Source organism: Rhinopithecus roxellana, chromosome 19, assembly GCF_007565055.1.
Source record: "Rhinopithecus roxellana isolate Shanxi Qingling chromosome 19, ASM756505v1, whole genome shotgun sequence".
Lineage (NCBI taxonomy): Eukaryota > Metazoa > Chordata > Mammalia > Primates > Cercopithecidae > Rhinopithecus > Rhinopithecus roxellana.
Window position 1 is genome coordinate 43,418,001 of NC_044567.1, and position 25,550 is coordinate 43,443,550.

At 51.1% G+C, this 25,550-nt stretch overlaps 1 protein-coding gene across 3 annotated transcripts; it reads right to left on the reverse strand.

The window, feature by feature from the left end:
* Nucleotides 1-849: 849 nt before the first annotated feature.
* Nucleotides 850-23,211, reverse strand: MEOX1 (mesenchyme homeobox 1). 3 transcript variants are annotated; one of them, XM_030922518.1, is made up of 4 exons: nucleotides 23,134-23,176; nucleotides 22,334-22,827; nucleotides 3,959-4,131; nucleotides 850-2,486 (listed from the first exon to the last, which is right to left on the reverse strand). In XM_030922518.1, exons 2-4 carry the CDS (start codon nucleotides 22,800-22,802, stop codon nucleotides 2,364-2,366), a joined length of 765 nt encoding a protein of 254 aa, XP_030778378.1. In that variant the 5' UTR covers nucleotides 22,803-22,827; nucleotides 23,134-23,176; the 3' UTR covers nucleotides 850-2,363. The 3 variants fall into 3 exon arrangements, with proteins under 3 accessions (XP_030778378.1, XP_010374537.1, XP_030778379.1); XM_030922519.1 differs by lacking the exon at nucleotides 850-2,486 and adding an exon at nucleotides 2,848-2,966 and having other exon boundaries at nucleotides 22,334-23,211; XM_010376235.2 differs by lacking the exon at nucleotides 3,959-4,131 and having other exon boundaries at nucleotides 22,334-23,211.
* Between the last annotated feature and the right edge of the window lie 2,339 nt (nucleotides 23,212-25,550).

Genomic DNA, 25,550 nt, shown 5'->3' on the forward strand with positions numbered 1-25,550 from the left:
CTAAGGCAGAGCTTGCAGTGACAGTGAGCCGAGATGGCACTACATTCCAGCCCGGGCGACAGAGTGAGACTCCGTCTCAAAAAAAGAAAAGAAAAAAAAAAAGACATAGAGGCCAGGTGTGGTGGCTCAGGCCTGTAATCCCAACACTTTGGGACGCCGAGGCGGGTGGATCACCTGAGGTCAGGAGCTGGAGACAAGACTGGCCAGCATGGAAACCCCATCTCTACTAAAAATACAAAAATTAGCTGGGCTTTGATGGCGCATGCCTGTAATTCTAGCTACTCAGGAGGCTGAGGCAGGAGAATCACTTGAACCCAGGAGGTGGAGGTTACAGTGTGTCAAGATGGTGACATTGCGTCCCAGCCTGGGCAACAAGAGCGAAACTCTGTCTCAAAAAAAAAAAAAAAAAAAAGACAGAGAATATGGGATATTTTTTCTTATGTCATTTTTTACTACTATTAATATACACTTTTCTACCTTGAAAAAGAAAATCTCCAAACTTTGAATTTAAACATTAGGAATAGTTACTTTGTGGTCAAGATTCCTCTATTAACAAAAGAGTTCATCTTTCGTTTACAAAACATTGACTATTTGATAGGTCATAGTTTAGGGAAACTGAAAGCTAAACTTTTACAATGAGAAATGAAGACCATGCATTTGCATGGGAGAAAAAAAATTTTTTTGGCAACAATTATATTTGGTACCTACCTTTTGAAAAACTAAAGGGGGACAGCTCTGTCTAGATCATTTCTTCCCTTTTTCTCTTGCTTCTAGACATTGGCTGGTCAATCAGAAGGTTGCACACAAGAGCTGTGGTTGTTCGCTCTGCAAAGAAAAAGGCCTGGGAACTTTGCTTTTTATTGATTTTATTTCTCTAAGAGTTTTCTTACAAAGTGAATTGACCTTGCACAATTAGTTTGATGTAATCTTAAGAAAATATATGAAAGTATGCTTTAGAAAAAATCATGCTCTAACCAGCCATCTCATTTGGCAATCATTTTCCACAGCTCTTGCCCTTTTTGGGGTGGAGAGGTGGGGTTACATGTGAATGATTACATCTGCATACAAGAGATCCAAACTCGCGTTGACCTCCCTCTGCAACACCAGCTGGTGTTGGAAGACAGAGCGCTGAGGCAGCCAGGGCTTCAGTCCCTCATGCTGTTTGGCCAGCAGTCCTCAAGTGCCATCTCCAGAAGACCTGGCTGAGATCTGGGCAGTCCACACACAAAAACCTAGCATTTCCTCCCACAATAACAGCATTTATAGAACACACAGCAAGAGCTTAAATCCATGCCATGGAGGAAGAGGGATTTTCTTGTCCCCTTTTGCAGTCACAGGACACTGTAGCTAGAGAACCTTCTACGCCAGGGTTCTGCATCTCCAGGCCCTCATCCGAGCCCTCCTTATTATCTCCCCTCCCCTCCAGAATGTAGGGGACACTTTCCAGCCTCTACGTTGTTTCCAGCCCATAGTTGTTCAGCCCAGCAACTGGGCATCTGGAGAAGTTTTCAATCCACAAATCGTGGATTTAAAGGGAGTAGCTGCTCCTTTTCTCTGGAGCACAGCCCAACAGCCTCTGCTATATCCCAAAATTGATTTTGATTTTGAAGCAGCAGGTGCTGTCATGGGTTCATTCTTGTCCACCCAGTCAAGCCTGTGTGGACGGGCCTATATGGGGACACAGAAACCTACATGAGGCTATTTTTCTGTCTTCTCTAGTCAGTGCTTAGAAGTGTCCCCACTTAGCCAACAAATTTGGAGACAGTGATGGGTTTCTGGCTTGTAGCAGCTGAGTTGCTGTCCTTGACTCTCCACATTCTGATTTTTCTTCGGGTTTGGGGACAACTAAGGGGCCCCAAAGCCTCAGATGTACAGCTCACAGAGGAAGGTGGGCAAGAGCGTGTGATTCCATCATTTCCTTCCTTTTGAAGCATTTACTATCCGAGTCGCCAGCTGGTTCCAAAGCGTCTCTCCCACCAGGCCAGGTGGTGTCCAGACCAGAAGGAGGCCTGGCTGACACAGGAGAACGGCAGTAGGAGGAGGCATGGGTGGCAGCCAAGAGACCCTGAGAAGCAGTGTCTCTGAAGCTGTTTCCAGATTCATCCGGCCTGGTAGGATCTCTGTCTGATTCCATGAGAGTGTGGGAGCAAAGGCCCTAGGGAAGAGGCTGCTAAGAGGTTGGATAGAACTTCCTGGAAAACTCTAAGACTCCCAGGAATGCTGGGCAGTTTCATATCCAAGAGTCAGTGAAAGATGTGGAGAGGCTGCCCTGGCTGGGGAAGGAAGAGGGTAAAGGTGGGATTGGAGTGGGGGTAGTTGGGTAGAGGGCTCAGTCCTTAGTCATTTTTCCTCCACACAGAATCTCACTCTGAACTTGGAGAGGCTGCAGAGTCCCCATCCTCGGGGTCCTGCCCATTGGGGGAGATGGGCTGACCTCCCTTCACACGCTTCCACTTCATCCTTCGGTTCTGGAACCACACTTTGACCTAGGGGAGGAAGCAAAGGAGCCTGGGCACTCCAGGGCTGGTGTGACCTCCTCCCCATGTCAATGCTCAGGCTAGCCAGGGTGTAACTCCAAGGACCCTAGCTTGAAACCATCACTTACCACTCTCCTACTCCCTCAAACGCCCCAGGGACTAAGACCAAAGAGAGGACACACCAATCTGCCCAGAGGTCTGTCTTGTGTCTTGGGATAAAGCCCCAGACAGGGGAACATGTTCTAAAAGCACTCTGCATTAGCCCCACCCTCTTCACATGCCCTGCCCCGCCTGTGCCAGGTCCCCCTGCCCCCTACCTCCATTCCTCAAGGGTCTGGGAGTAGAGGTCATCAGCCTTATCCTTAGGCACATGTATAGAGCACTTTTTGGTTTAGATAGCTCTGGTCAGCACATTTTCTCATCTGAGCTTGAGTATTACCTGCAGGATTATGATCCCATTTTACAGATGGAGACCCAGAGGTCCCAGGGCTAGGAGAAGTGAAAGAGGCAGGACTTGAATCTAAGTCTTCTGATTAAAAATCCAGCCCTCTGGCAGAGCGCTCTGTCAACTGAAATCTGCTATCAAATATTACTGTTATTATTACTGTTATTCCATATCAGAGCCTGGGTGTGGGGGTGTGGGGTGGCTCAAGGGAAAGTCCAAAACAAAGGGCCAGGGATGTTTTTCTCAAAGTGTGCCCAGGAACCAGCTGCATATCCAGATCACCTAGAGAACGTACTAGAAATACAGATTCTCAGGCCCACTCATTATGGTAAAATCTCTCTCCAGACCTCTGGAATCCATATTTTGAACAAGTGCCTTAGAGGATTCCAACATATACTCAAGTTTGGGAATAGCCAGACCAGAGCTCCCAACCTAGCTGCATATGAGAATCACCTAGGGGGTCTTTGAAAAATTCTGAGGCCTGTATCCCATCCCAGGCCAATTAAAATCATCCCTAGGGGTAGAGCCCAGACATCAGCACTATTAAAATCTCCCCAAGGGCTGGGCACGGTGGCTCACGCCTGTAATCCCAGCACTTTAGGAGGCTGAGGAGGGTGGATCACCTGAGGTCAGGAGTTTGAGACCATCCTGGTCAACATTGTGAAACCCCGCCTCTACTAAAAAAAAAAAAAGACAAAAATTAGCCAGGCGTGATGGCACATGCCCGTAGTCCCAGCTACTCGGGAGGCTAAGGCAGGAAAATTTCTTGAAGCCAGGAGGTGGAGGTTACAGTGAGCTGAGAACGCACCACTGCACTCCAGCCTGGGTGACAGAGCGAGACTCCGTCTCAAAAGACAAAAAACAAAAAACAGAAAAACCCAAAACTCCCCAGGCTATTCTCAGGTACGGCCACAGTTGAAAACCACTGGACTGGCTGGAGGAAGAAAAAGGAGAAGGTGCAGGGAGGGGTGATGGGAAAGGAGGGAAGGGAGGGAGATGAGAGAGCAAAGAAGACGAGGGGCCGCTGGGGGCGCACCTGGCGCTCAGAGAGGTCCAGGTTTACCGCGATCTCATATCTGCGGAGCCGAGTCAGGTAGTTATGATGGGCAAATTCCGCCTCCAGCTCTCGCAGCTGCTCCTTGGTGAAGGCCGTCCTCTCCTTGCGGGCCTTGCTGCTGCCCTCCGGCTTCCCTCTGTTCTCCTGGTTGTCTGGGGAGAGAGGACCCCAAAACAGGAAGACATGGGCTGAAGGAGATTCCATTCCCTTTCTTTTGCCCTTGAGCAACTAGGCAGTCTTTCCCAGTCCCCCTTAATTTTACAGGATGCTGAGAAAAAAGCTACTGTCCTTTTTATTCCTTCTGGTGTCTTACCCATATTAGAACTGGGAAGGTGTTTTTTGTTTGTTTGTTTGTTTTTTGCTGTCCCCTGCCCCTCCTCCCTGAATTTTCTTTTATTCCCAGAGCACAAGAAGCTACTCTTGGCTGTTTAATGATCTCTACTCCCCAGCCCACCCCCCAGCATGACATTACTGGTGGCCATAAGCTTGAGGGGTGAGATGCTCTAAAATAAAGCCTCAAACTATGGTCCTCAGACCAGCAGCATCAGCATTACTTGAGAGATTGTTAGGAATGCAAATCCTAGTCTCACTCCAGACCTACTAAGTCAGAAACTCTGGGGATGGCGCTCAGCAGTCTATTTTTGCAAACCGTCCAGATGCCTCTGGTGCACCGTCAAGTCCGCTGCTCTAAGACCTCACCACTCAAAGGAGTGCCTGGGTGCCAGAAGCATCAGCAGCACCAGGGAGCTGTTCAGATCTGAAGGATCTCAGGCCTGCCCCATACCTACCTACCGAATCAGAATCTGCCCCAGAGGGCCAAATCTGGAAAACCATCTGGACCCCTCTGAAGGAGGCTGCATGTTAGATTCAGTGGGGCTCAGTCATAACTGCCAACAGGGTCAGGGGACACACTCTGTGCCAGGTGCTGTACCTGACGTATATTAGCCTCTTAATCCTCAATAGCCCAACCAAGTGGTTCTAGTATTAGTCTCACTTTATCCACCAGAAAATGAACACAGAGAAGTTAAGCAAATTGTTCCAAGTTTATTCAGCTGGGGGTGTGGAAGACAAGAATCAAATTCAGGCAATTTGACACACACATACTGTTCAAATGAAAAATATGTAGGGGCCGGGCGCGGTGGCTCACGCCTGTAATCCTAACAATTTGGGAGGCCAAGGTGGGCAGATCACGAGGTCAGGAGTTCGAGACCAGCCTGGTCAACATGGTGAAACCCCATCTCTACTAAAAACACAAAAAGTTAGCTGAGCATGGTGACACGCGCCTGTAATCCCAACTTCTTGGGAGGCTGAGACAGGAGAATCGCTTGAACCCAGGAGGCGGAGGCTGCAGTGAGCCGAGATCACACCATTGCACTCCAGCCTGGGCGACAGAGCAAGACTCCGTCTTGGAAAAAAAAAAAAAAATGTAGGAAGGGCTTACAAACGATAAAGTCCTGAACAAATAAAAGGGGCTGCATGGTTATCTCTTGAGCAGACAGGTGGGAGGCAGCTCTACCTTCACTTTAATGAATGGAGGTGGTGGGTGGAGAGGAGGTGGGAAGAAGACCACACACCTACACAATTAACTCGCGATGCATGCCACATGGCCAGGGAACGGCTGCAGGAGCCAAGCGTGCGGGGCTTTAACATTTAAAAGTCGTTCGCTTCATCGTCCTCCTTTTTTTGTTGTTTTTGAGACGGAGTCTCGCTCTGTAGCCCAGGCTGGGGTGCAGTGGCGCGATCTCGGCTCACTGCAAGCTCCGCCTCTCGGGTTCACGTCATACTTCTGCCTCAGCCTCCCGAGTAGCTGGGACTACAGGCGCTTGCCACCATGCCCAGCTAATTTTTTTTTTTTTTTTTTTTTTTTTGTATTTTTAGTAAAGACGGGGTTTCACCGTGTTAGCCAGGATGGTCTCTATCTCCTGACCTCGTGATCCGCCCACCTCGGCCTCCCAAAATGCTGGGATTACAGGCATGAGCCACCGCGCCTGGCCCATTGTCCTCATTTTATAGACACGGAGACCGTGGCTCCGAGTGAGGTGTTTACCGAAACCTGAGCCCCAACTTCCTGCTCCCTGAAAGACCCATCTCTGCCTTGCTGGCAACGAGTGTTGGAAAGAGGGATCCGGTGTTTTCAGAGGCCGGGTCTAAGCTACCTGGGCGGCTGGGCTGGGGAATTCAGACCAGCTAGTGTAATGCAGAGAAGCCGCCTATGCAGTTGGCTAAGCAGCCGCATTGGGAGTGGGCGGCGAGGCAGGAACCCCACATTAACCCGGCGATCCGCTTTGGAACTTTGAGCCTAGCTGGTTCCCCTCCCCGCACCTCCCTCTATTGCTTTCCACTCAATCCCTTTGTATTTCAGTTTCCGCGTCCTCCGCCTCCGCGCCCGTCTGCCTCGGGCTGGGCGGCTCTCGAGCAGTAGGCGCGCGGTAAAGTGATTTGGGCACCTGGCCCGGCCCACCTCGCGCTGCGCGTCCCCGGCCCCCGCCGAGGGATGGAAGGGGAGTGGGTGCCGCCGTCCGGGAACCCGAGAAAGCGGGGGAGGGGCCTGATAGTCCCGGTGCCCGGGTCAGGGGTGTCGTGGCGCCCTGGCCCGGGGGTCCGCGTCGGATCCGGGTTGGCCGCCCGCGGGGCGCGCCCGGGAAGCAGGGCAGGAAGCCGAGTTCCCGGCTCGGGCTGCCTGCCTGGCGGCCTCTAGCTCCAGGCCGGAGAAGGCAGGTCCAGACCCCTCCGGAAGCGGGAGCGTGGGCTGGAGGGAAGGACGCGCAGCCCCGGGCCGGGGTCCCCGAGGAGCCCTCCGGCCTTGGCCGCCGCCAGTCCCGCGCCCCCTCCTGGCAGCAGGCCCGGGAGGGTCGTTCACGAGCGAATGACGAGCTTCCCGTAGCACAGCCCGGCCCGCGGGCCTGGAGAGAGGCAGGAAACCCGGGCTTAAACGACGGGCGCGGTCGGGGACTGGTTTCCCAATCTCCTGCTGTCCCGAGGCTCAGTGTTTCCCAGCCCTTCCTTTCCACGGTTGCGGGGAGTGGACAGCCCAGAGGACTTGCGCAGAGGCTTGAATCCTGAATCTCCATGCTGGAGACTTTGAGGAAATCACTTAACCTCTCTGGGTGTCGGTCTCCTCATTAAGAAATTGAGGAAAACAATTTCACCTACCTCCTAGGGTTATTGGAAGACTGAACGAGTTAATATGTGTGTGCAAAATGCTATTAAAATTGAAAAGTGGCCAGGCACGGTGGCTCACGCCTGTAATCCCAGCACTTTGGGAGGCCGAGGCAGGCGGGTCACCTGAGGTCAGGAGTTCAAGAGCAGCCTGGGCAACATGGCGAAACCCCCTCTCTACTAAAAATACAAAAATTAGCCGGGCGTGGTGACGGGCGCCTGTAATCCCAGCTACTCTGGAGGCTGAGGCAGGAGAATCACTTGAACCCGGAAGGCGGAGGTTGCAGTGAGCCGAGATTGCTCGCCACTGCACTCCAGCCTGGGTGACAGAGTGAGAATCCGTCTTAAAAACAAACAAACAAAGAGCCAGGCGCAGTGGCTCACGCCTGTAATCCCAGCACTTTGGGAAGCTGAGGCAGGCGGATCACCTGAAGTCAGGAGTTCGTGACCAGCCTGACCAACACGGAGAAACACCGTCTCTACTAAAAATACAAACAAACAAAAAAATTAGCCCGGCTTGGTGGCGCATGCCTGTAATCCCAGCTACTCGGGAGGCTGAGGCAGGAGAATCGCTAGAACCTGGAAGCCGGAGGTTGCAGTGAGCGGAGACTGCGCCATTGCTCTCCAGCCTGGGCAACAAGAACAAAACTCCCTCTCAAAAAAAAAAAAAAAAAAAAAAAGAGGCCGGGCGCGGTGGCTCAAGCCTGTAATCCCAGCACTTTGGGAGGCCGAGACGGGCGGATCACGAGGTCAGGAGATCGAGTCCATCCTGGCTAACACGGTGAAACCCCGTCTCTACTAAAAATACAAAAACTAGCCGGGCGAGGTGGCGGGCGCCTGTAGTCCCAGCTACTCGGGAGGCTGAGGCAGGAGAATGGCGGGAACCCGGGAGGCTGAGCTTGCAGTGAGCTGAGATCTGGCCACTGCACTCCAGTCCGGGCGACAGAGCGAGACTCCGCCTCAAAAAAAAAAAAAAAAAAAAAAAAAAAAAAATCCAAAAATGCTGGACAAATGTATTCTCCAATTTATCAGCTCCACGAGATGACACTGAAGGGCTGGGATAGAAACAGCTGCAGTTCTTGAAGGCTTCTGAGTGTGCCCAGAGGCATCCGCAGCTTTAACCTCACCACACAGCAGCCTATGAGTGAATACTGTTCTTACCCCTTTTAGCACTCTTACCTGGGTTTGTGTGATAATTTGATTAATAGCTGTCTCCCCAGGGAAACACTTTTTCTCACTCTAGCATCTAGCCATAGTTGCTTCTGTATCTGGCACAACTGTCCCCCCCACCCCGCCCCCAACCAGTTCTGCACATAATTCTCCTAGAGAGAAGAGGAAAAAGTACTTGCTAAGTATTTGCTAAATCATCTTGTTATACAGCGGAGGCAGCCTCAGACAGGCCCAGGAACTTGCCCAGTGTGCCTGGCAGCTTTTAGGTGACAGAAGGGAGATTTGAACCCAGATCCATCTGATTAGAGGCAAGGCTCTCCACTGTCTCCTGGCTGGCTGGCCCAGATTGGGTCCTGGAGCTGGACCATGGCTGCTCGGCTTGTCACCACTTCCAGAGGTCCTGGGGGCACTATCCTGTTTGCTACCCACACCTACCCTCCAAGGTCTGCTTAGGTGTGCACAGGTGCCCCATGGTGTCCCCCAAAACAATTTTCCCCGCCCCAGTTCTGCACATAGTCCTCCCTAGAGAGAAAAGGGAAAAGCAGGAGAGGACCCTTTTGGAGCTGGTCTTGGCCTGGTTGTGTGGGCAGGGCAGCTGACCACTGCCAGCCAAGCTATGCCCCATCCCTGGCCACCTCTCCTTTCCTGTCTGTCAGTGTCCTGATTTAGCCTCTGGGGCAGAGGAAACAGGAAGAAGCAGCCAGGGTGAGAACTGAGGGTCTCAGCTAACCCCCTGTGTGAACCTGGGGGCAATACCTACTAACGGTGGGTGGGATGGATATTGGCTCTGGGAGAGCGGTTGTCCCTTGTCAGCTTCCAGAGTGGGATCAACGTTCACCACTGTTGGAAATGATGAAGGGACCAGAAGTATGGGAAGCAAGCTATGAAAGTTGAAGTGCGGAGGCTGAGGCAGGAGAATGGCATGAACCCGGGAGGCGGAGCTTGCAGTCAGCTGAGATCTGGCCACTGCACTCCAGCCTGGGCAACAGAGTGAGACTCCGTCTCAAAAAAAAAAAAAAAAAAAAAAGAAAGTTGAAGTGGAAGTTATGGCTCTCTTTGTTCTGCAACAGTATTACAAACTGCAATATATTCATCAAGATGGAAACACTAAGAGCACTTGTATGCCGTTTCTGGGAGCTGTTCGGTCACCCTGCTCATGGGCATAGTTCCTGTGCACCCTGCCATATGAAAGTAACTCTTGCTAGGCCAGGCGTGGTGGCTCACGCTTGTAATCCCAGCACTTTGGGAGGCCGAGGCGGGTGGATCACAAGGTCAGGAGATAGAGACCATCCTGGCTAACACGGTGAAACACCGTCTCTACTAAAAATACAAAAAATTAGCTGGGCATGGCCATGGGCGCCTGTAGTCCCAGCTACTCAGGAGGCTGAGGCAGGAGAATGGCGTGAACCTGGGAGGTGCAGCTTGCAGTGAGCCGAGATGGCGCCACTGCACTCCATCACTCCATCCTAGGCAATAGAGTGAAACTCCGTCTCAAAAAACAAAAACAAAAAAAAAAAAACAACAAAAAAGAAGGAAAGTAACTCATCCTTCCCAGGATGGTCTGTTCCCAGGATAGTAGGATAGTACAGGTTTGTTAGGGAGCCTTCCTCGCCTCTGTGGGCCTCAGTTTCCCCATGTGTAGAAGTATGGCATTAGACTGGATTCTATTTCTGCCATGGAGCTGGTGTCAGAGTTCCTTCCCAGGACATAAGCCCTGATGCCCTACACTCCCTACTCTCTCTTCTGTTGGGAACCCCTAGCCTTGATGAAGTCTGAGGCTCTTCCAACTTCACATATTCTTGTCTCAGCTCCTAGTTCTTCCCTTCAGTCAGATCTGAGGTCTTACTGTATGCTCTGTCCCAAAGCCCTCCCCAGCCTTCCTGTGGCTCAACAATCAGGGCTCTGCTGGGCCGTTTCTCTCTCCCTGCCTCGAGCTGTGTGGAGGGAAGTTATATATGCAGAAGTGTAGGAGGACCTGTTGGTGAACCTGGGCCTTAGCACTCGTAGGTGAGTGAGGCACTGAGGAAGAGCTTTTGGACCTTGGGCAAGTCCTTTAGGTTCTTGGAGCTTCAATTTCCTCATTTGCAAAGCAAGAATAGCTACACCTGCTGTGCTTATCAGGCTGAGAAGTAACATGAGCTGGATAGCAGGCGTTAACACCTAGTGCAGTGCCTGGCATGTCACTGAAGCTCTGTTCACGAGAACCATCAGAAGGAGTTCTGTTGGAGATTATATCTGAGATGACTCATGGGCACAGTTAGAGCACTATGCTCCTTAAGGCACCGCATCTCCAGACCTGTGTGAAAGGGTTATCTTTTAAATGTCTGGCCTTTCAACTGCTGCTGCTGCTGCTGCTTCCTTCTTCTTCTTCTTTTCTTTTCTTCTTCCTTCTTTCTTCTTCTTCTTCTTTCTTCGGTGAGTCTCACTCTGGTCACCCAGGCTGGAGTACAATGGCATGATCTCAGCTCATTGCAACTTCTACCTCCTGGGTTCAAGCGATTCTCCTGCCTCAGCCTCCAGAGTAGCTGGGATTATGGGCGCCCTCCACCACGCCAGGCTAATTTTTGTATTTTTAGTAGAGATGGAGTTTCGCCATGTTGCCCAGGCTGGTCTTGAACTCCTGACCTCAGGTGATCCACCCGCCTCAGCCTCCCAGAGGGCTGAGATGACAGGCATGAGCCACTGCACCTGGCCTAGGCCACTATTGCTGCAGCCTTCGGAGTCCCACGATTCCAGGCACAACACCTAGATGTGTCACATGGCAATTCACATCACTCCTCCCGCACTGCTTCTCCCTTGGGGGCCACAGCTGCCTCTTCCGGGATTGCGGAGGGAGGATGCTGGCCCTCAGTGGGCTGCCTCTGTGGTTAGGGAGGAACTGCCCTGCCCCAGCCCCTGCATGACCCTCACCCTCTGCTGGAGCAGGGCTGTGAGGGAACAGTCAACTGCCCAGAGAAATGCAAACAGTGTATGTGTGATTGCGGTTTCCACCATGAGCTTCCACACCCTCCAGGGCAAATTATTTCATACGTAGCTGCCACATTTTGCAGGCCTTCCTAAAGTGAGCAGACAGCTTTATCAGAGCTACGGGGAGGTTCAGACAGACCCAGTGGAACATGCCTTTCTGGAGTTCTGTACTCTACAGTCCAACTCTGAGGGCACCAATTTACATAAATTCATATCCAAACCAGACAGGAGGCCAAATGCCTCATATTCAAATAGCACTTTGCAGTTGACAAGGGATTTCTTTCCTCCAAAGAGAACTTCTTTTAGGCTTTCACAGATACTACAGAATCATAGAAAGTAGAGGTGGGAGGGACTTAGAGATGATCAATGTCACCTTTTCATTTTATAGGTGAGCCTAGAGAAGGTAAGGAACTCATGTAAGGACACACAGCAAGCTAGGGGCAGAATTGGGCCTAGAACCCAGATTTTCTTGATAGGAAGCTGTTTCCACCCTATTGGGCTGTCTCCTATTGTATCCTCTTAATTATTCCATTAGGTAGGTAAGGTACACATTAGCCCATTGAACATATGAGCAATTAAGACTCAGAGACTAAATGACTTGCCCAAGGCCCCTGAGACCAGTCTAGGGCTATAGCCTCATGTCACACTGCCCTCGGGGGAGGATGAGTATGGAAGCTGTGCCTATCCTAGGGACATTGTCTGGGTCTGCATTCAGATCTGTCTCCCTGGGACTCCCCAGAGAGGGAAGAAGAAGGGAATATTTGGAGCATGATATCAGTAGGTGAAACCTTGGCAAATCCTCTGAAAATGGTGTCTGTAGCTTCCTGCGCTGTCACAGCATAGACACTTTGATGTCCTCGTAAGCTCTCCTACTTTCAGCCTCAGAAGGAGCAGTCAAAGCCCATGGAAATAGACAAGACTTGGATGGAGCCAGCCCAAGACTGGTTGGATGTTCACATCCAGGATCTCCCTGGCTTCCTGGGGTTGGCCTGACTTTCTCACTGAGCCCTGCCCCACCCCCGTGTCCAGGCCCTTTTCCTCTGCTGTAGGTGCCTAAAGAGACATGGGCAGGGCTTCCAGCCTCTCTGAGGAGCCCAGGAGTGGGGCCAGGGAATTCAGGGAATGTTTCATGGGAGAGAGGCAGGTTCTTCTGGAATGAAAATGCCTAATGCTGGCCGGGCGCGGTGGCTCACTCCTGTAATCTCAGCACTTTGGGAGGCTGAGGCGGATGGATCATGAAGTCAGGAGATCGAGACCATCCTGGCTAATACAGTGAAACCCTGTCTCCCCTAAAAATACAAAAAACTTGCCAGGCGTGGTGGCGGGTGCCTGTAGTCCCAGCTACTCGGGAGGGTGAGGCAGGAGAATGGCATGAACCCAGGAGGCAGAGCTTGCAGTGAGCCAAGATCGCACCACTGCACTCCAGCCTGGGTGACAGAGCGAGACTCCGTCAAAAAAAGAAAAAAAAAAAAAAAAAAAACCCTGGTGCTGTAGTCTTTGCTGAGAGTCCCAGGTGGGGTGGGTTGGTGAGGGTTTCAAGAGCGGATGGGGAGGTTTCAAGAGGGGATGGGGAGAGGCATTGGTAGTTCTGGGTTTTGTTTATAAGTTCCATATGTCACCCTCAGCTGTCACCAAAGGAAGCGTGGGCTTGAGACCCAGGCCCACTGCTCACACTGTTCCTCTACCTTTGCATGCAAAAAACAAACAAAAAAAAACTTGAAAAGGATGGGGGTGGGTCCTGGCCAGAGGCCAGGGAACCAAACTGGGTGAGAAGCCCAAGTTATGGGCAGAGAGGGAGTTGGGGAAAAGGGCCAGTTCTGGAGGTCTGCAGGGGCTGTGAGTCCTGCCTCTCAGGCAGAAAGGATTCTCTGCCTCTGAATTACCCCCGCTCCCTGGGCCCAAGTGCCCCTGATTTATTTAAGCCAGAGAAATAGGTGAGTGGGCAGGACTCCTGAGTCCCTAGCATGGGAGGGTGGCGGAGCAGAGCTGAGGCAACTCCTGGGCTGACCTGCTTACAGCTCACGGGCTCATTGGACCTTTCCCTCTTCGATATTGGTCAGGATCCTGCTACCTCAGCAGAAATGGACTTTCTCCAGAGCTTCCGACTGTACCTGATCAGGGGCCTGAGCAAGCCCAGGCCTGGGATTTGTGCTGGAGCCTCTGAGTTCAGATGGTGGCCAAGGCCTGAGTCCTGCTTTGGGCTCTGAGCTTTCTTTGCTTGTCAGAAGAGGAGGTCAGGAGCTCTAACCAGGAGGCCAGGGATGCCTCGAGGGATACTGGCTGAGTGTGGAATTGCTGTCTCCGCTCCCACGCTGGCCACTCTGGACCACAAGACTTCTTCCTCACTGGGGGTTCTGGGTATGGACTCGGGACAAGAGGGGCTGCTGCAGCTGTGCACCCCTCAAACCACACCCCACCCAGCACTGCCACAACCCTAGGCCAGTAGCATCATCAGTATCAGGCAGGCCCGGCTGACGGCAGGAGGCAAAGACTCCAGCAGAGCTCAGGACACTCTGGCCTGTCTTTGAGCGTGGGAAACCTGGTGCAGCCAGCTAGCATCAGGGGAGGACTTTAAAGAAAGAGGGGTGCTCATTTGCAGGTTTGGGAAAACTGGACCTAGGGGTTACCAAGTGTTGGCTGTGGACTCTGCATCTCTGATGTCATTTAGTCCCACAGCCACCCACCTTATGAAGCAGGTACTGCTATCCTCATTCCTCAGAGGAGACTGGGACTCAGGGAGGGTTAGGATTCACCCACGTCCACACAGCCAGGAAGTTGTGGATCAGGGACCTGAACCAGGCCTACCTGGTTAATGCACTTGACCTTAGTCTCTGACCACCCTTCCTCCTATTACTGTGCCGTGTGGCCCAGCAAGGGGGTGAGCGTGGGCAAGAGGTCACTTGTATGGGACTTGGCATCACTCTGGTGACCCAGGTGACACTTACTGGGGTTGTCCACTTATTTCATTCTCATCTCTACCATTGCATTCTTTTTTTTTTTTTTTTTTTGAGACGGAGTCTCACTCTGTCGCCCAGGCTGGAGTGCAGTAGCGTGATCTTGGCTCACTGCAAGCTCCGCCTCCCGGGTTTACTCCATTCTCCTGCTTCAGCCTCTTGAGTAGCTGGGACTACAGGCATGAGCCACCACACCCGGCTAATTTTTGTATTTTCAGTAGAGACAGGGTTTCACTATGTTGGCCAGGCGGGTCTCAAACTCCTGAAACTCAAGTGATCCACCCACCTCAGCTTCCCAAAGAGCTGGGATTACAGGCGTGAGCTACCGCACCCAGCCTCATTTGCCTCTTTTCTCCCTTCCTCTGTCAAGCAGCCCCCATCTTTAGGGATTCACTCCTAAAACTGCCTCCAAGTTTTTTTTTCTTTTTTTTTTTTTTTTTTTTTTGAGATGGTGTCTGGCTCTGTCACCCAGGCTGGAGTGCAATGGCGCAATCCCGGCTCACTGCAACCTCCACCTCCCAGGTTCAAGTGATTCTCCTGCCTCAGCCTCCCAAGTAGCTGGGACTAACAGGCACATGCCACCACGCCCAGCTAATTTTTGTATTTTCAGTAGAGACAGGGTTTCACCATTTTGGCCAGGATGGTTTTGATCTCTTGAGCTCATGATCCTTCCACCTTGGCCTCCCAAAGTGCTGGGATTACAGGTGTGAGCCACCATGCCTGGCCAACTGCCTCCACTTTTTATGTCTGTACGTGTTGGTGTAAGATAGGAATTCAGGTATCTGCTTGTGGCCAGAAACAACTTCCTGTCTCAGTGGAAAATCTCTACCAGCTGACAGGACCCTGAGCTAGGAAAGCTCTGGGGTCGGGCACACATCTGAGGTGCTGCTTTCACTAAGGGGGTTTTCAACTGAAAGATCTGTGCCACAGCTTGAACCTTGTCCCTTGTTCCTGTCCTCATACAGTCCCTGTATGGACTGAATTGTGCTTCCCTCCCCAATCCTATGTTGAAGCCCTAACCCCAGTACCTTAGAGTGTATCTGTATTTGGACATAGGGCCTTTAAAGAGGGGATTAAGTTAAAATGAGACTGTTGGGGTGGGTCCCAATCCAATCTGCCTGATGTCCTTATAAGAAGAGGAGATTAGGGGCCCATACCTGTAATCCCAGCACTTTGGGAGGCCAAGGTGGGCAGATCTCCTAAGGTCAGGAGTTCGAGACCAGCCTGGCCAACATGGTCAAACCCCTCTCTACTAAAAATACAAAAATTAGCCAGGCATGGTGGTGCACGCCTGTAATCCCAGCTGCTTGGGAGGCTGTGGCAAGAGAATCGCTTGAACCCAGGAGGCAGACGTTGCAGTGAGCCGTGATCGTGCACCATTGCACTCCAGCTAGAGCGACAGCAAGACTCCGTCTCAAAAAAAAGAAAGGCCAGGTGCGGTGGCTCATGCCTGTAATCCCAGCACTTTGGCAGGCGAAGGCGGGCGGATCACGAGGTCAGGAGATCGAGACCATCCTGGCTAACACAGTGAAACCCCATCTCTACTAAAAATGCAAAAAATTAGCCAGGCATGGCGGCGGGTGCCTGTAGTCCCAGCTACTTGGGAGGCTGAGGCAGGAGAATGGCGTGAACCTGGGAGGCGGAGCTTGCAGTGAGCCGGGATCTCGCCACTGTACTCCAGCCTGGGCGACAGAGAGAGACTCCGTCTCAAAAAAAAAAAAAAAAGAAAAAGGAAAAATTTAAAATATGGCCAGGTGTAATGGTTCACACCAGGTAATTCTAGCACTTTGGGAGACTGAGGCAGGAGGATTGTTTGAAGCCAAGAGTTCAAGACCAATCTCGCCAATATAGCGAGACCCCGTCTCTATTTTTTGTATTAATAATAAATTTTTTTTGAAAAATTAAAAATATGATTACTACATGATGTAGCAATTTCCCTTCTGGGTATACACTCAAAAGAACTGAAAATACACTCTCCGGCCTGGCGTGGTAACTCACCTGTAATCCCAGCACTTTGGGAGGCTAAGGTCAGCGGATCACGAGATCAGGAGATTAAGACCACCCTGGGTAACACGGTGAAACCCCGTCTCTACTAAAAACACAAAAAATTAGCCAGGCGTCGTGGCAGGCGCCTGTAGTCCCAGCTACCTGGGAGGCTGAGGCAGGAGAATCACTTGAACACGGGAGGCGGAGGTTGCAGTGAGCTGAGATCACGCCACTGCACTCCAGCCTGGGCAATAGAGCGAGACTCAGTCTCAAGAAAAGAAAGAGAAAGAAAATACACTCTCCAGGAGGTATTTGCACACTCATGTTCGTTGCAGCATTATTCACAGTTGCCAAGAGGTGGAAGCAACCTAAATGTTCATCAACAGATGAATGGATAAAGAAATTTGGTGGCCGAGCACGGTGGCTCACACCTGTAATCCCAGCACTTTGGGAGGCTGAGGTGGGCAGATCAGGAGGTCACGAGATTGAGGCCATCCTGGCCAACATGGTGAAACCCCGTGTCTACTAAAAATACAAAAACTAGCTGGGCATGGTGGCATGCGCCTATAGTCCCAGCAACTCGGGAGGCTGAGGCAGGAGAATCACTTGAACACGGGAGGCAGAGGTTGCAGTGAGCTGAGATGGCACCACTGCACTGTCAACGTGGCAACAGAGTGAGACTCTGTTTCAAAAAGAAAGAAAGAAAGAAAAAGAAAGAAAGAAAGGAGGGAGGGAGGGAGGGAGGGAGGGAGGGAGGAATGAATTTGGTATATCCATACAATGGAATGTTATTGTCTTCAGAAAGGAGGAGGTCAGGTGTAGTGGCTCACACCTATAATTCCAACACTTTGGGAGGCCACGGTGGGAGGATTGCTAGAAGCCCAGAGTTGATCACCTGCCTGGGCAGCATAGCAAGGCCCCATCTTTCTAAAAAAAAAAGAAGAAAATCCTGTCACTTGCTACAACCTGGATGACACTTGAGGACATTATGCTACGTGAAATAAGCCAGTCACAAAAATGACAAATATTGCATTATTTCACTTATATAAGGTATCTGAAATAGTCAAACGCTTAGAAACAGAAAGCAGAATGGTGATTGCTAGGGGGTGGGGGAGGGGAAAAGGGGGGTTGTTTAATGGATATAGAGTTTCAGTTTTACAAGATTAAAAGTCCTAGAAATCGATTGCACAACTACTGTACTGTGTCACTTAAAAACTGTTAAGATGGTAACTTTTATGTTATGTATATTTGACCACGATTTTTTAAAAAGGAGATTTCAAATATAAGATGTCCCAGGTAAGAAACCTCAGAAGAGTTGCTTTATGAAACAACTGCAAGCTAAAGTGAGAAAATCAACACAGACTCTAGCAGATACTGGACTTTGAAACTTCTTAACTGTAGGTTTCTTTGATACCATGCTATATACAAGTGTGGCTATAAATATTTGAAAAAGAAGGATAAAAATATTATTGGAAGGGGTTGTTTTTGAGCTGGTGATTTTTAAGTAGGATTTCAACAGGCAGAAGTATGGGGAAGGGGAGGCTACTCTAAGCAAGGAGAAACCACCAGAGCACAGTCAGAGAGGGGGAAGAAAATGCAGGATATGTTTGCAAGGTCAGTCCCCTGGTGTGGCTTTGTGGCAAGGGTAGTGGAGGGGAACTGGGGTGGGGAGGTGGCCTGTAAAGCGGCATCAGGAGGGAAGAGGAGAGAGAGGCCTATTTCTGGAGTTTTATACCTTAGGCAAATTTGTGGTTGGGCAGGGGCAGGCAGAGAGCAGGTCTTGCAAAGAGAAATTGGGGCAGGACAGCTCTGGGAACACACGTGTTGGAGCTGAAGAAGGATGAGACAAATCACGTCTGATTAAAGGCACGTCTCAGCAGAGTGAGGACGTGAGAGCAGGAGGGAGCAGTGCTGAGTTCTAGCACCACAGCTTTCCCAGGCGGGCTATCGGATTCACCTGTAGTCACTCTAATCACATGCAACCTTCCCTTGAACCCCATCAGGAAACTACCGCAAAATCCCTCATTCCCATAAATTAAAGACAACCACAGTAGCAAGGACAGTTTGGGGGAAAACAACAGTGGCCTCACAGCTGTCCCTGCCAGCAGGGGTCTTTAACCCCCATTGGCCTAGGGCTGGGAGTGGTTTGGGTAAGATAACACCACGCTTGTCTCCAGGGTGGGGAAGTGCCAAGGGCCAGGGACCCTGCTTGCTTTCTTTCTTTCTTTCTTTCCTTTCCTTCTTTCAGATGGAGTCCCGCTCTGTCACCCAAGCTGAATGAAGTGCAGTGGCATGATCTCTGCTCACTGCAACCTCCACCTCCTGAGTTCAAGCTATTCTCCTGCCTCAGCCTCCCAAGTAGCTGGGATTACAGGTGCCTGCCACCACGCCTGGCTAATTTTTTCTTTTTTTTTTGTATTTTTAGTAGGAACAGGGTTTCACCATGTTGGCCAGGCCGGTCTTGAACTCCTGGCCTCAGGTGATCTGCCCAGCTCAGCCTCCCAAAGTGCTGGGATTTCAGGCGTGAGCCACTGTGTAGGGCCAACCCTTGCCTTCTTGATAATTTCTTTGAGTAGATCAGCTCCAGATTCCACTGGGAGTGAGCAGGGAGCAGTTGAAGAAGATGGCAGAGGAGGAAGGAAGAGCAGAGAACATTCCTTTTGCAACAAACTTTCCATTTCTGGGGGCTTCTCAGCCTCTCAATATGGGGTGCATTTGCCAGGCCCAACTCACCCCACAACCTCTCCAGCAGGTCTCTGAGCTCCATGCTCCTGATGATAACTGGACCAAAATGATTGCCAAAAGTTTCCCTAGACTCAGGAATTTCTGAGACAGCATAATTGAAATATTCAATTCCACCATCCCCATAAATATAGAAATATTTGTCAGACCTTATCTTCTGAAGGCTGGTTCAGGAAATATGGGCCTAATACCATTCACAGCTGCTATTATTGAACTCTCACTATGTGCCAGGCACAGAGTTAATCTCATGGATCACTGCATCTAACCTTCACAGAGAGACTCTATAGACGGTGCTACTGCTATATTCCCATTTTACAGCTAGGGAAACAAAGGCTGGAAGAAGTTAAGAACTTTTCCAAAGTCATGCAGCCAAAAGTTGCCATGATGACACTGTAGCCTGTCTGTCTGGCCAGGAAGAACTATGGAAAATACAGTTTCTGATCAATGATAGTTAACCTTCCAGGGACCACTCAGCCTGGACTTGGGGAGGCCCAAATGCAAGGGCACTCCCAAACCCTCTGTAATCAAGAACAATAATATTTTAAGGCAGGCCGGGCTCGGTAGCTCATGCCTGTAACCCCAGCACTTTAAGAGGCTGAGGCGGGCTGATCACGAGGTCAGGAGTTCAAGACCATCCTGACCAACATGGTGAAACCCCGACTCTACTAAAAATGCAAAAATTAGCCGGGAGTGGTGGCACACGCATGTAATCCCAGCTACTCAGGAGGCTGAGGCAGGAGAATCGCTTGAACCCAGGAGGCAGAGGTTGCAATGAGCTGAGATTGTACCACTGCACTCCAGCCTGGGAGTTAGATTGAGACTCCATCTCAACAACAACAACAACAACAACAAAATGTATTTTAAGGCAATATTTGTAAAAATCAAAATTAATGCCAAAAATTGATAATGAACAAAATATCACAATTTTAGAGAGAGGATCCAATTACAGACTCAGGATTGGTAGGGTTGGGTGGGGAGCTCTCTATGGGTTTCCCTTTTCTGAGCTAAATTCCAAATTCCTGGAGTAGGTTGTGAGCCTTGGGTCGCTTTCCCCCTTCTTTGGGCTCTTATGAAGCTGATATTTCTTGCCTCCTTCCTCCCCTTCAGTTAAATTCCAAAGGAGGACTCAAGCATCTGAGCAATAAAGATTTCCATGCTGAATAGCGAGTTTGTCTGCAATCACAGAGGGATGAGTGAGAGTCAGCTCGCTGGGCCCTGCCTCACCTGCTGCTGGTGCTCCCGAGGGGACCCTTAGGGAAGCCCAGGGCCTCTGCGGATGGGAACCTCCCTCCACCAAAGTCTGACTCTGAAGTGTGCAGGCCATTCAGCAGAGGGTGTCCCTGTATTCCTGGGTGGCCCGCTGCTTAGCGTGAATGCTCTGTCTGCATTGCAGGGCCATCGGTCACTTGCCAAAAAGAGAGCTGGTGCATTTGGGTTTTGCTGAGACTCGGAATGCTGGAAGATTCTGCGTGAGCCCAGCAGGCTCTTGGCTTTGCTATCCCTTTTCAATGCCCTTGGCTCTCAGTTCCCTGGAAAGTGGCAGAGAGGAAGGAGCCACAGTGCTGGGTGCTGCCACCAAGGGGAAAGCTCTTCAACCCAGCTCAGAGTCAAGTCGCTGAGAGTTCCTTCTCATCCTTAGCACATTTCCTACCTGGGGTAGGATGAGTTAGTTTGCAGGGATGGGGATCTCATTGGCTGGAGGTTTAAAGGGCCCCTCTATTTAGCAGCCGCAAGGGCTGCTAGGGTTCCTGTTACCCACTGTGAGCTCACTGAGGGGCTTCTTCAAGCAGGGAAACCAAACATCATTTCAAAATGAGGATTGCGTTTGAAATCTACTGAAGGGTGTGACGTCGGGGGCCTGAAGCCTGGGGTTTGAGCTCACTTCTAGGGTGACCCATTCTCCTGTTTGCCTGGGACCGTGGGGTTTCCCAGGACACAGGATTTTCAGTGCTAAAACTGGAAAAGTCCTGGGCAAATGGAGATGAGCTGCTCACTCTATTTTGACCCCATTCTTTCTGTGTTCTCACAAACTTTCAGTCTTTCATTTTGCAGATTGAGAGAATCGAGATACTAATAAAACCTGCGGTCTCTATCTCCCAAACCCGTGGGACTCAAAAGAGCTGACGTCGGTATCCCATGGCACCTTAAGCCTCCCCATCAGGGCACATCCCACTGCTGACACACCTCTGCCGACCTCTTCTTCCTCTCAGCTTGAGCTTTTTTGGGTAAGACCCCTTTATTCACCTAGAGCATTCCTGGGCTTGGCTAAGAGCAGAAACTTGGGAAAGCTGTGCTGATAAAGCAAAGCACAAAGCATTCCCACCTGTTGATTGGTGCCCTTCTTTTCTGGCCTGTCCTTCTTAGCCCCACGGGAAGGTCCTCTACAAGCTCCGACAGACAGGCGTGCCCCTGAGGGCAGCTGTCAGAAGGAAAATAGGGTAGTGTGGGCAGGAGGCTTGGGCACTGCCTTGTTCTGAACAAGGCCGGGACGAGGAACCAGACAAAAGGTGAACAGGCAGTGTGAGAAACCAGGGAGGGCCTGGTGGGGAGGTGAGGAAACAGCAGGTCCCCACCCTGGGGAAGAGAAGGGTTTTAGCTGGAATCTTAACAAACAGGCCAAGCTCATCCTCCAGCCTCTGGGACTCCAGCACGGACTCCCTTGGCTGCCTGACTCTCTCGGAGGTTGCCCATCCCTCACAGCTCCTTGCGGGGCTGCGTTCCCGGGGACTCAGCCAGATCTCAGCATGCTACGTTGTCCCCTTGGCCTGGACATGGCCCAGCTCTGCAGGGTGATACCCCAAACCTCAGTCCTCCATCTCCCCCTCACCCGTGGACTCTCCTATCCAGCTGCAGGCCTGCTTCTCTGCCTCTAGGCTCCTGGACACATAGGGTCTTGGCTTTGGGTGGCCACCCAGGGTCCCAGCTTCAGTCTTAGCTCTCAGAGCCTTAATCTCAGCTGACTTCCCTGGTAAACGAGCCCTGTGGCTCTAGCACCACTTGGGGCTGGCCAAAGCATGGTGGGGAGGAACACGACTCAATGGCAACCTGATTCAGGAAAGCCCCTCACCAGCCCTCGCCAGGCTGCACCCAGAGGATCCATTTCACGTGTCCTCCAAATCCTTGCTGATCCTGTTTTATTCTCTCACTGGGACACCCTTCCTGGGGCCCAGGAGTGCTGGGACACAGACACGGTCCCCATCACCAGAGAATCCTAGAACTCTCAGTGGAAGAAACCCCAAAGGTAACTGGTCCAGTCTCCTGCATTTGGATAGGCTAGACAGAAATTCATGGACAGAGCATCTAGGCACAGAGAGGGTGAGTAACTTCCCCAAGGTCACACAGTAAAGGAATGATCAGCTGCTCCTGAGCCACCTACCTGAACTCTCCTTTCTCCGCCTGGATGATTTCTTCTCTGTCTCATTGGCAGTGCTCCCAAACACCCCGTAGTCCTCGCCTGGGCCTCCTGTGGTGTCCAGCAGGCCCAGGCTGCTGGTCCCCGTTTCCTTGGAACCCCCTGCCAGGCCTGAGTTGGGCCTGCGCCGGGCCTCTGAGACAGGGAAGTGCCAGTTGGGGGACTGTGGGAAAGCGGGGTGCTGCTCAGTGAAGATGCGCTCCTCCTGAGGCAGGCTGTGTGGGGTGGCTGCCAGGCAGGAGGCTGAGAAGTCGGGGTACGCTGCCGTTGCTGTCGCCGGGAAGTCTGGTTTCTGGTGGAAGGAGAACGGGGTGGGCGGGTAGTGGGGTAGCCCTGAGGCCCCACTGCCTTCTGAGTGGGGGTTTCGAAGGCAGCCCCAGACAGGGGCTGGGGGCTGGAGGCTCCTCATGCAGCTGCTGGCCGCGGGATCCATCTGCTGTCCGCTGCACGCCTCGGTCCTTTCAAAGATTTGATACTTTTTATGTTCAAATTTTTAAAAACTCAAAAGAAAAAAAATTAAATAGGAGGGAAAAATGTTCAACAGAAAATTTACCCCAGGAACCAAAAAAAAAAAAAAAAAAAAAAACCTAAAGTCTTTCCTTAAAGTACACACATATGTGGCCAGCTACTCCTATGTGTGTGTACACACCTATGTTGGGCTTGCTCCTGCCCCTCCAATGCACCAGCCTGCCTACTGGGGTCCCCTGTACGTGTATTTGTCGCCAGTGACACTAAACATTTTCACTGTCCCAACCCAGACGCACCAGCTGAGGAGGAGCTCGTCCTGGAGCCCAGAGCAAATGCCTGCAGAGGGCTGGACCAGGGCTGCTGGGACACACTTTTAAATCCTGCGGTGGGGAGAGAGTGACAAATTTCTGAAGTGAAATGTGAGAGAGGAGAGGGAGGGGTTAACCCGCACACACAAGATCCCCTCCAACCAAAACCCTAGCAGGCAACTATTAATCATCAGAAACCTTATATGCACATCTAATGGGATTTGCAGATGGAGACTTTTAAAGAAACATTGTCTGTATTTTTTTTTTTTTTATTTTAAGGAAAGAGAGCAGCACTCACACACACACACACACACACACACACACACACACCGTCTTTAATGTGCCTCCTGTAACACTATGAAGTTATTTTTATTGCACTGTTAACAAAATTCCCCAAGTCTTGGATTTAGAAAAAGCCTTAAGTCAGATCCAGAATCCGTCAAATGCCAAATTCCAGGGAGTGAAGTGAGGAATAAAAGCAAGAGACAAGCTTGGTGATTGCATTTGATTTAAAGGCCCTTCTACTGCTGCCTGCGAAAAAGGAAGGTGGATTAAAAGAAATCTTTTTTGCAAGTCTCAGCGGCCCACTATGGTCTGTAGTATGAAGAAAGGCACACTCTAGAAAAAAAGAATTTCTCTCTGCCCAGAGTGACATTCTCACTTTCTCAGTAACTTAAAAAAACAATCAGATTCTTCCTTCCGCTCTTTAACCTCCAACTTACATGCCAATTAGCCACAGTCTTCTCTAGAGAGGTTTCAAGTCATTTTTCTTCACAGCAATGGCAAGGCTCTTCAATAAGGTCCTTGAAGTTTCTTCGGGTCTCCTCCCACCTGCTCCCTGCCCCCTTCACCTCCACCCACCTGCTTCCCTTTCTCAACCCCTAGAGGCGGAGGCTTCCGAGGAATTTGGGGCAGAGAAATAGGAATCACGGGCTCCTCATTCCCCAAAGGAACCTCTTTGGCAAGCAGGCACATGGGTCTCCGGGCTGGTGCACATCACAGGGCAGCCAGCCCAAGTGCCATCTCGATGTCCAATCAGTCTTCCTCATGGCTGCGCCCTGCTGGTCTCTCAGAGGGTTAATGCAATTTCTTAACAACATTCCTAACACTCAGGGGCCAGAACTCCTTCCCCACTGGTTATTGCCACAACCCAGGGCAGCAGGATTGGGGCAGAAACAGGCATGGACCTTAACAGCAGCGTCTCTGCTGGCTGCTTCCAAAGACGTCCAGGGTTCCCTGAGGAGCGGCCCCTGGGTCTTAGCTCTGCAGCCTGGAGGTGGGGCCCCAGGGGGGTAGGTGCAGAAGATGCTCCTAGGAAGAGCGGAAGGGCACCCAGGGATGTGGAATGAAGCCACGACTTGCCTTTAATATAGAAACTTCAGTCAGATACACATCCCCGGAGCAGGAACAGCTGTAAAAGATAGCGAGGGGTGTGCATATGAAAAGATGTGCCATCTTCTGAAACAAGTGATCAGGTTGTTGTAGTCCAGTAAAGGGGATGGTGTCATAGCTGCCAATCAAACTCATCTCTCTGCTTTGCCCAGGGCTCAGCTGTGGCACACACAATTCTCTGAGCCTCACAACTTTCCTAGGATGGGTAAGATCCATTTTGCAGATGACAAAACTGAGGTTCAGATGGATGACTGGGCTGCCCAGACTCTCACAGCTAAGAAAGGGTGGAATCAGCATTTGGCCTCAGGTATCCTGCTGTTCAGTCTGCAGCAGGCCAGATGCAGAGGAAACGACATGGGGTTTGAGGTTAGACGGGTCTGAGTTCAAACCCCAGATCTGCCACTTCCTGGCTGTGTGCCCTGGAACAAGTCACCTTATCTCTCTGGCTTTTTTTTTTTTTTTTGAGACGGAGTCTCACTCTGTTGCCCAGGCTGGAGTGCAGTGGCGTGATCTGGGCTCACTGCAATCTCCGCCTCCCGGGTTCACACCATTCTCCTGCCTCAGCCTCCCGAGTAACTGGGACTACAGGTGCCTGCCACCATGCCCGGCTAATTTTTTGTACTTTTTAGTAGAGACGGGGTTTCACTGTGTTAGCCAGGATGGTCTCAATCTCCTGACCTCGTGATCCACCCGCCTCGGCCTCCCAAAGTGCTGGGATTCCAAGCGTGAGCCACCGCGCCCGGCCATCTCTCTGAATTTCTGTTTCCTCATCTGAGATGACAGTCAGAGTGGGATCTGTGTAAAGCACTTTGCACCTTACACATTTTTACCCCCATGGATTCCCACAAAAGCCTTCTGAGGCAAGAGTCATTCTCATCAGTTCGGTTTTTCAGAAGACTCCGGTGCACAGAGAGACTGTGTAACCTGCACAAGGTCACACAGCAGGGAAGTGGAGGACCCAGGATTCAAATCCAGGCAGCCCAGCCCACAGACATTTGTAAATTTTCAATGAA

Excerpts from the sequence above, each read along its gene's own strand:
- MEOX1 (XM_030922518.1), bottom strand. The coding sequence starts at position 22,802 with ATGGATCCCGCGGCCAGCAGCTGCATGAGGAGCCTCCAGCCCCCAGCC. Across the intron at positions 4,132-22,333 it reads GCGGAGAAAGGAGAGTTCAG|ACAACCAGGAGAACAGAGGG; the intron begins GTAGGTGGCTCA and ends CTCTCTCCCCAG. Across the intron at positions 2,487-3,958 it reads TGGACCTCTCTGAGCGCCAG|GTCAAAGTGTGGTTCCAGAA; the intron begins GTGCGCCCCCAG and ends TTCCTCCCCTAG.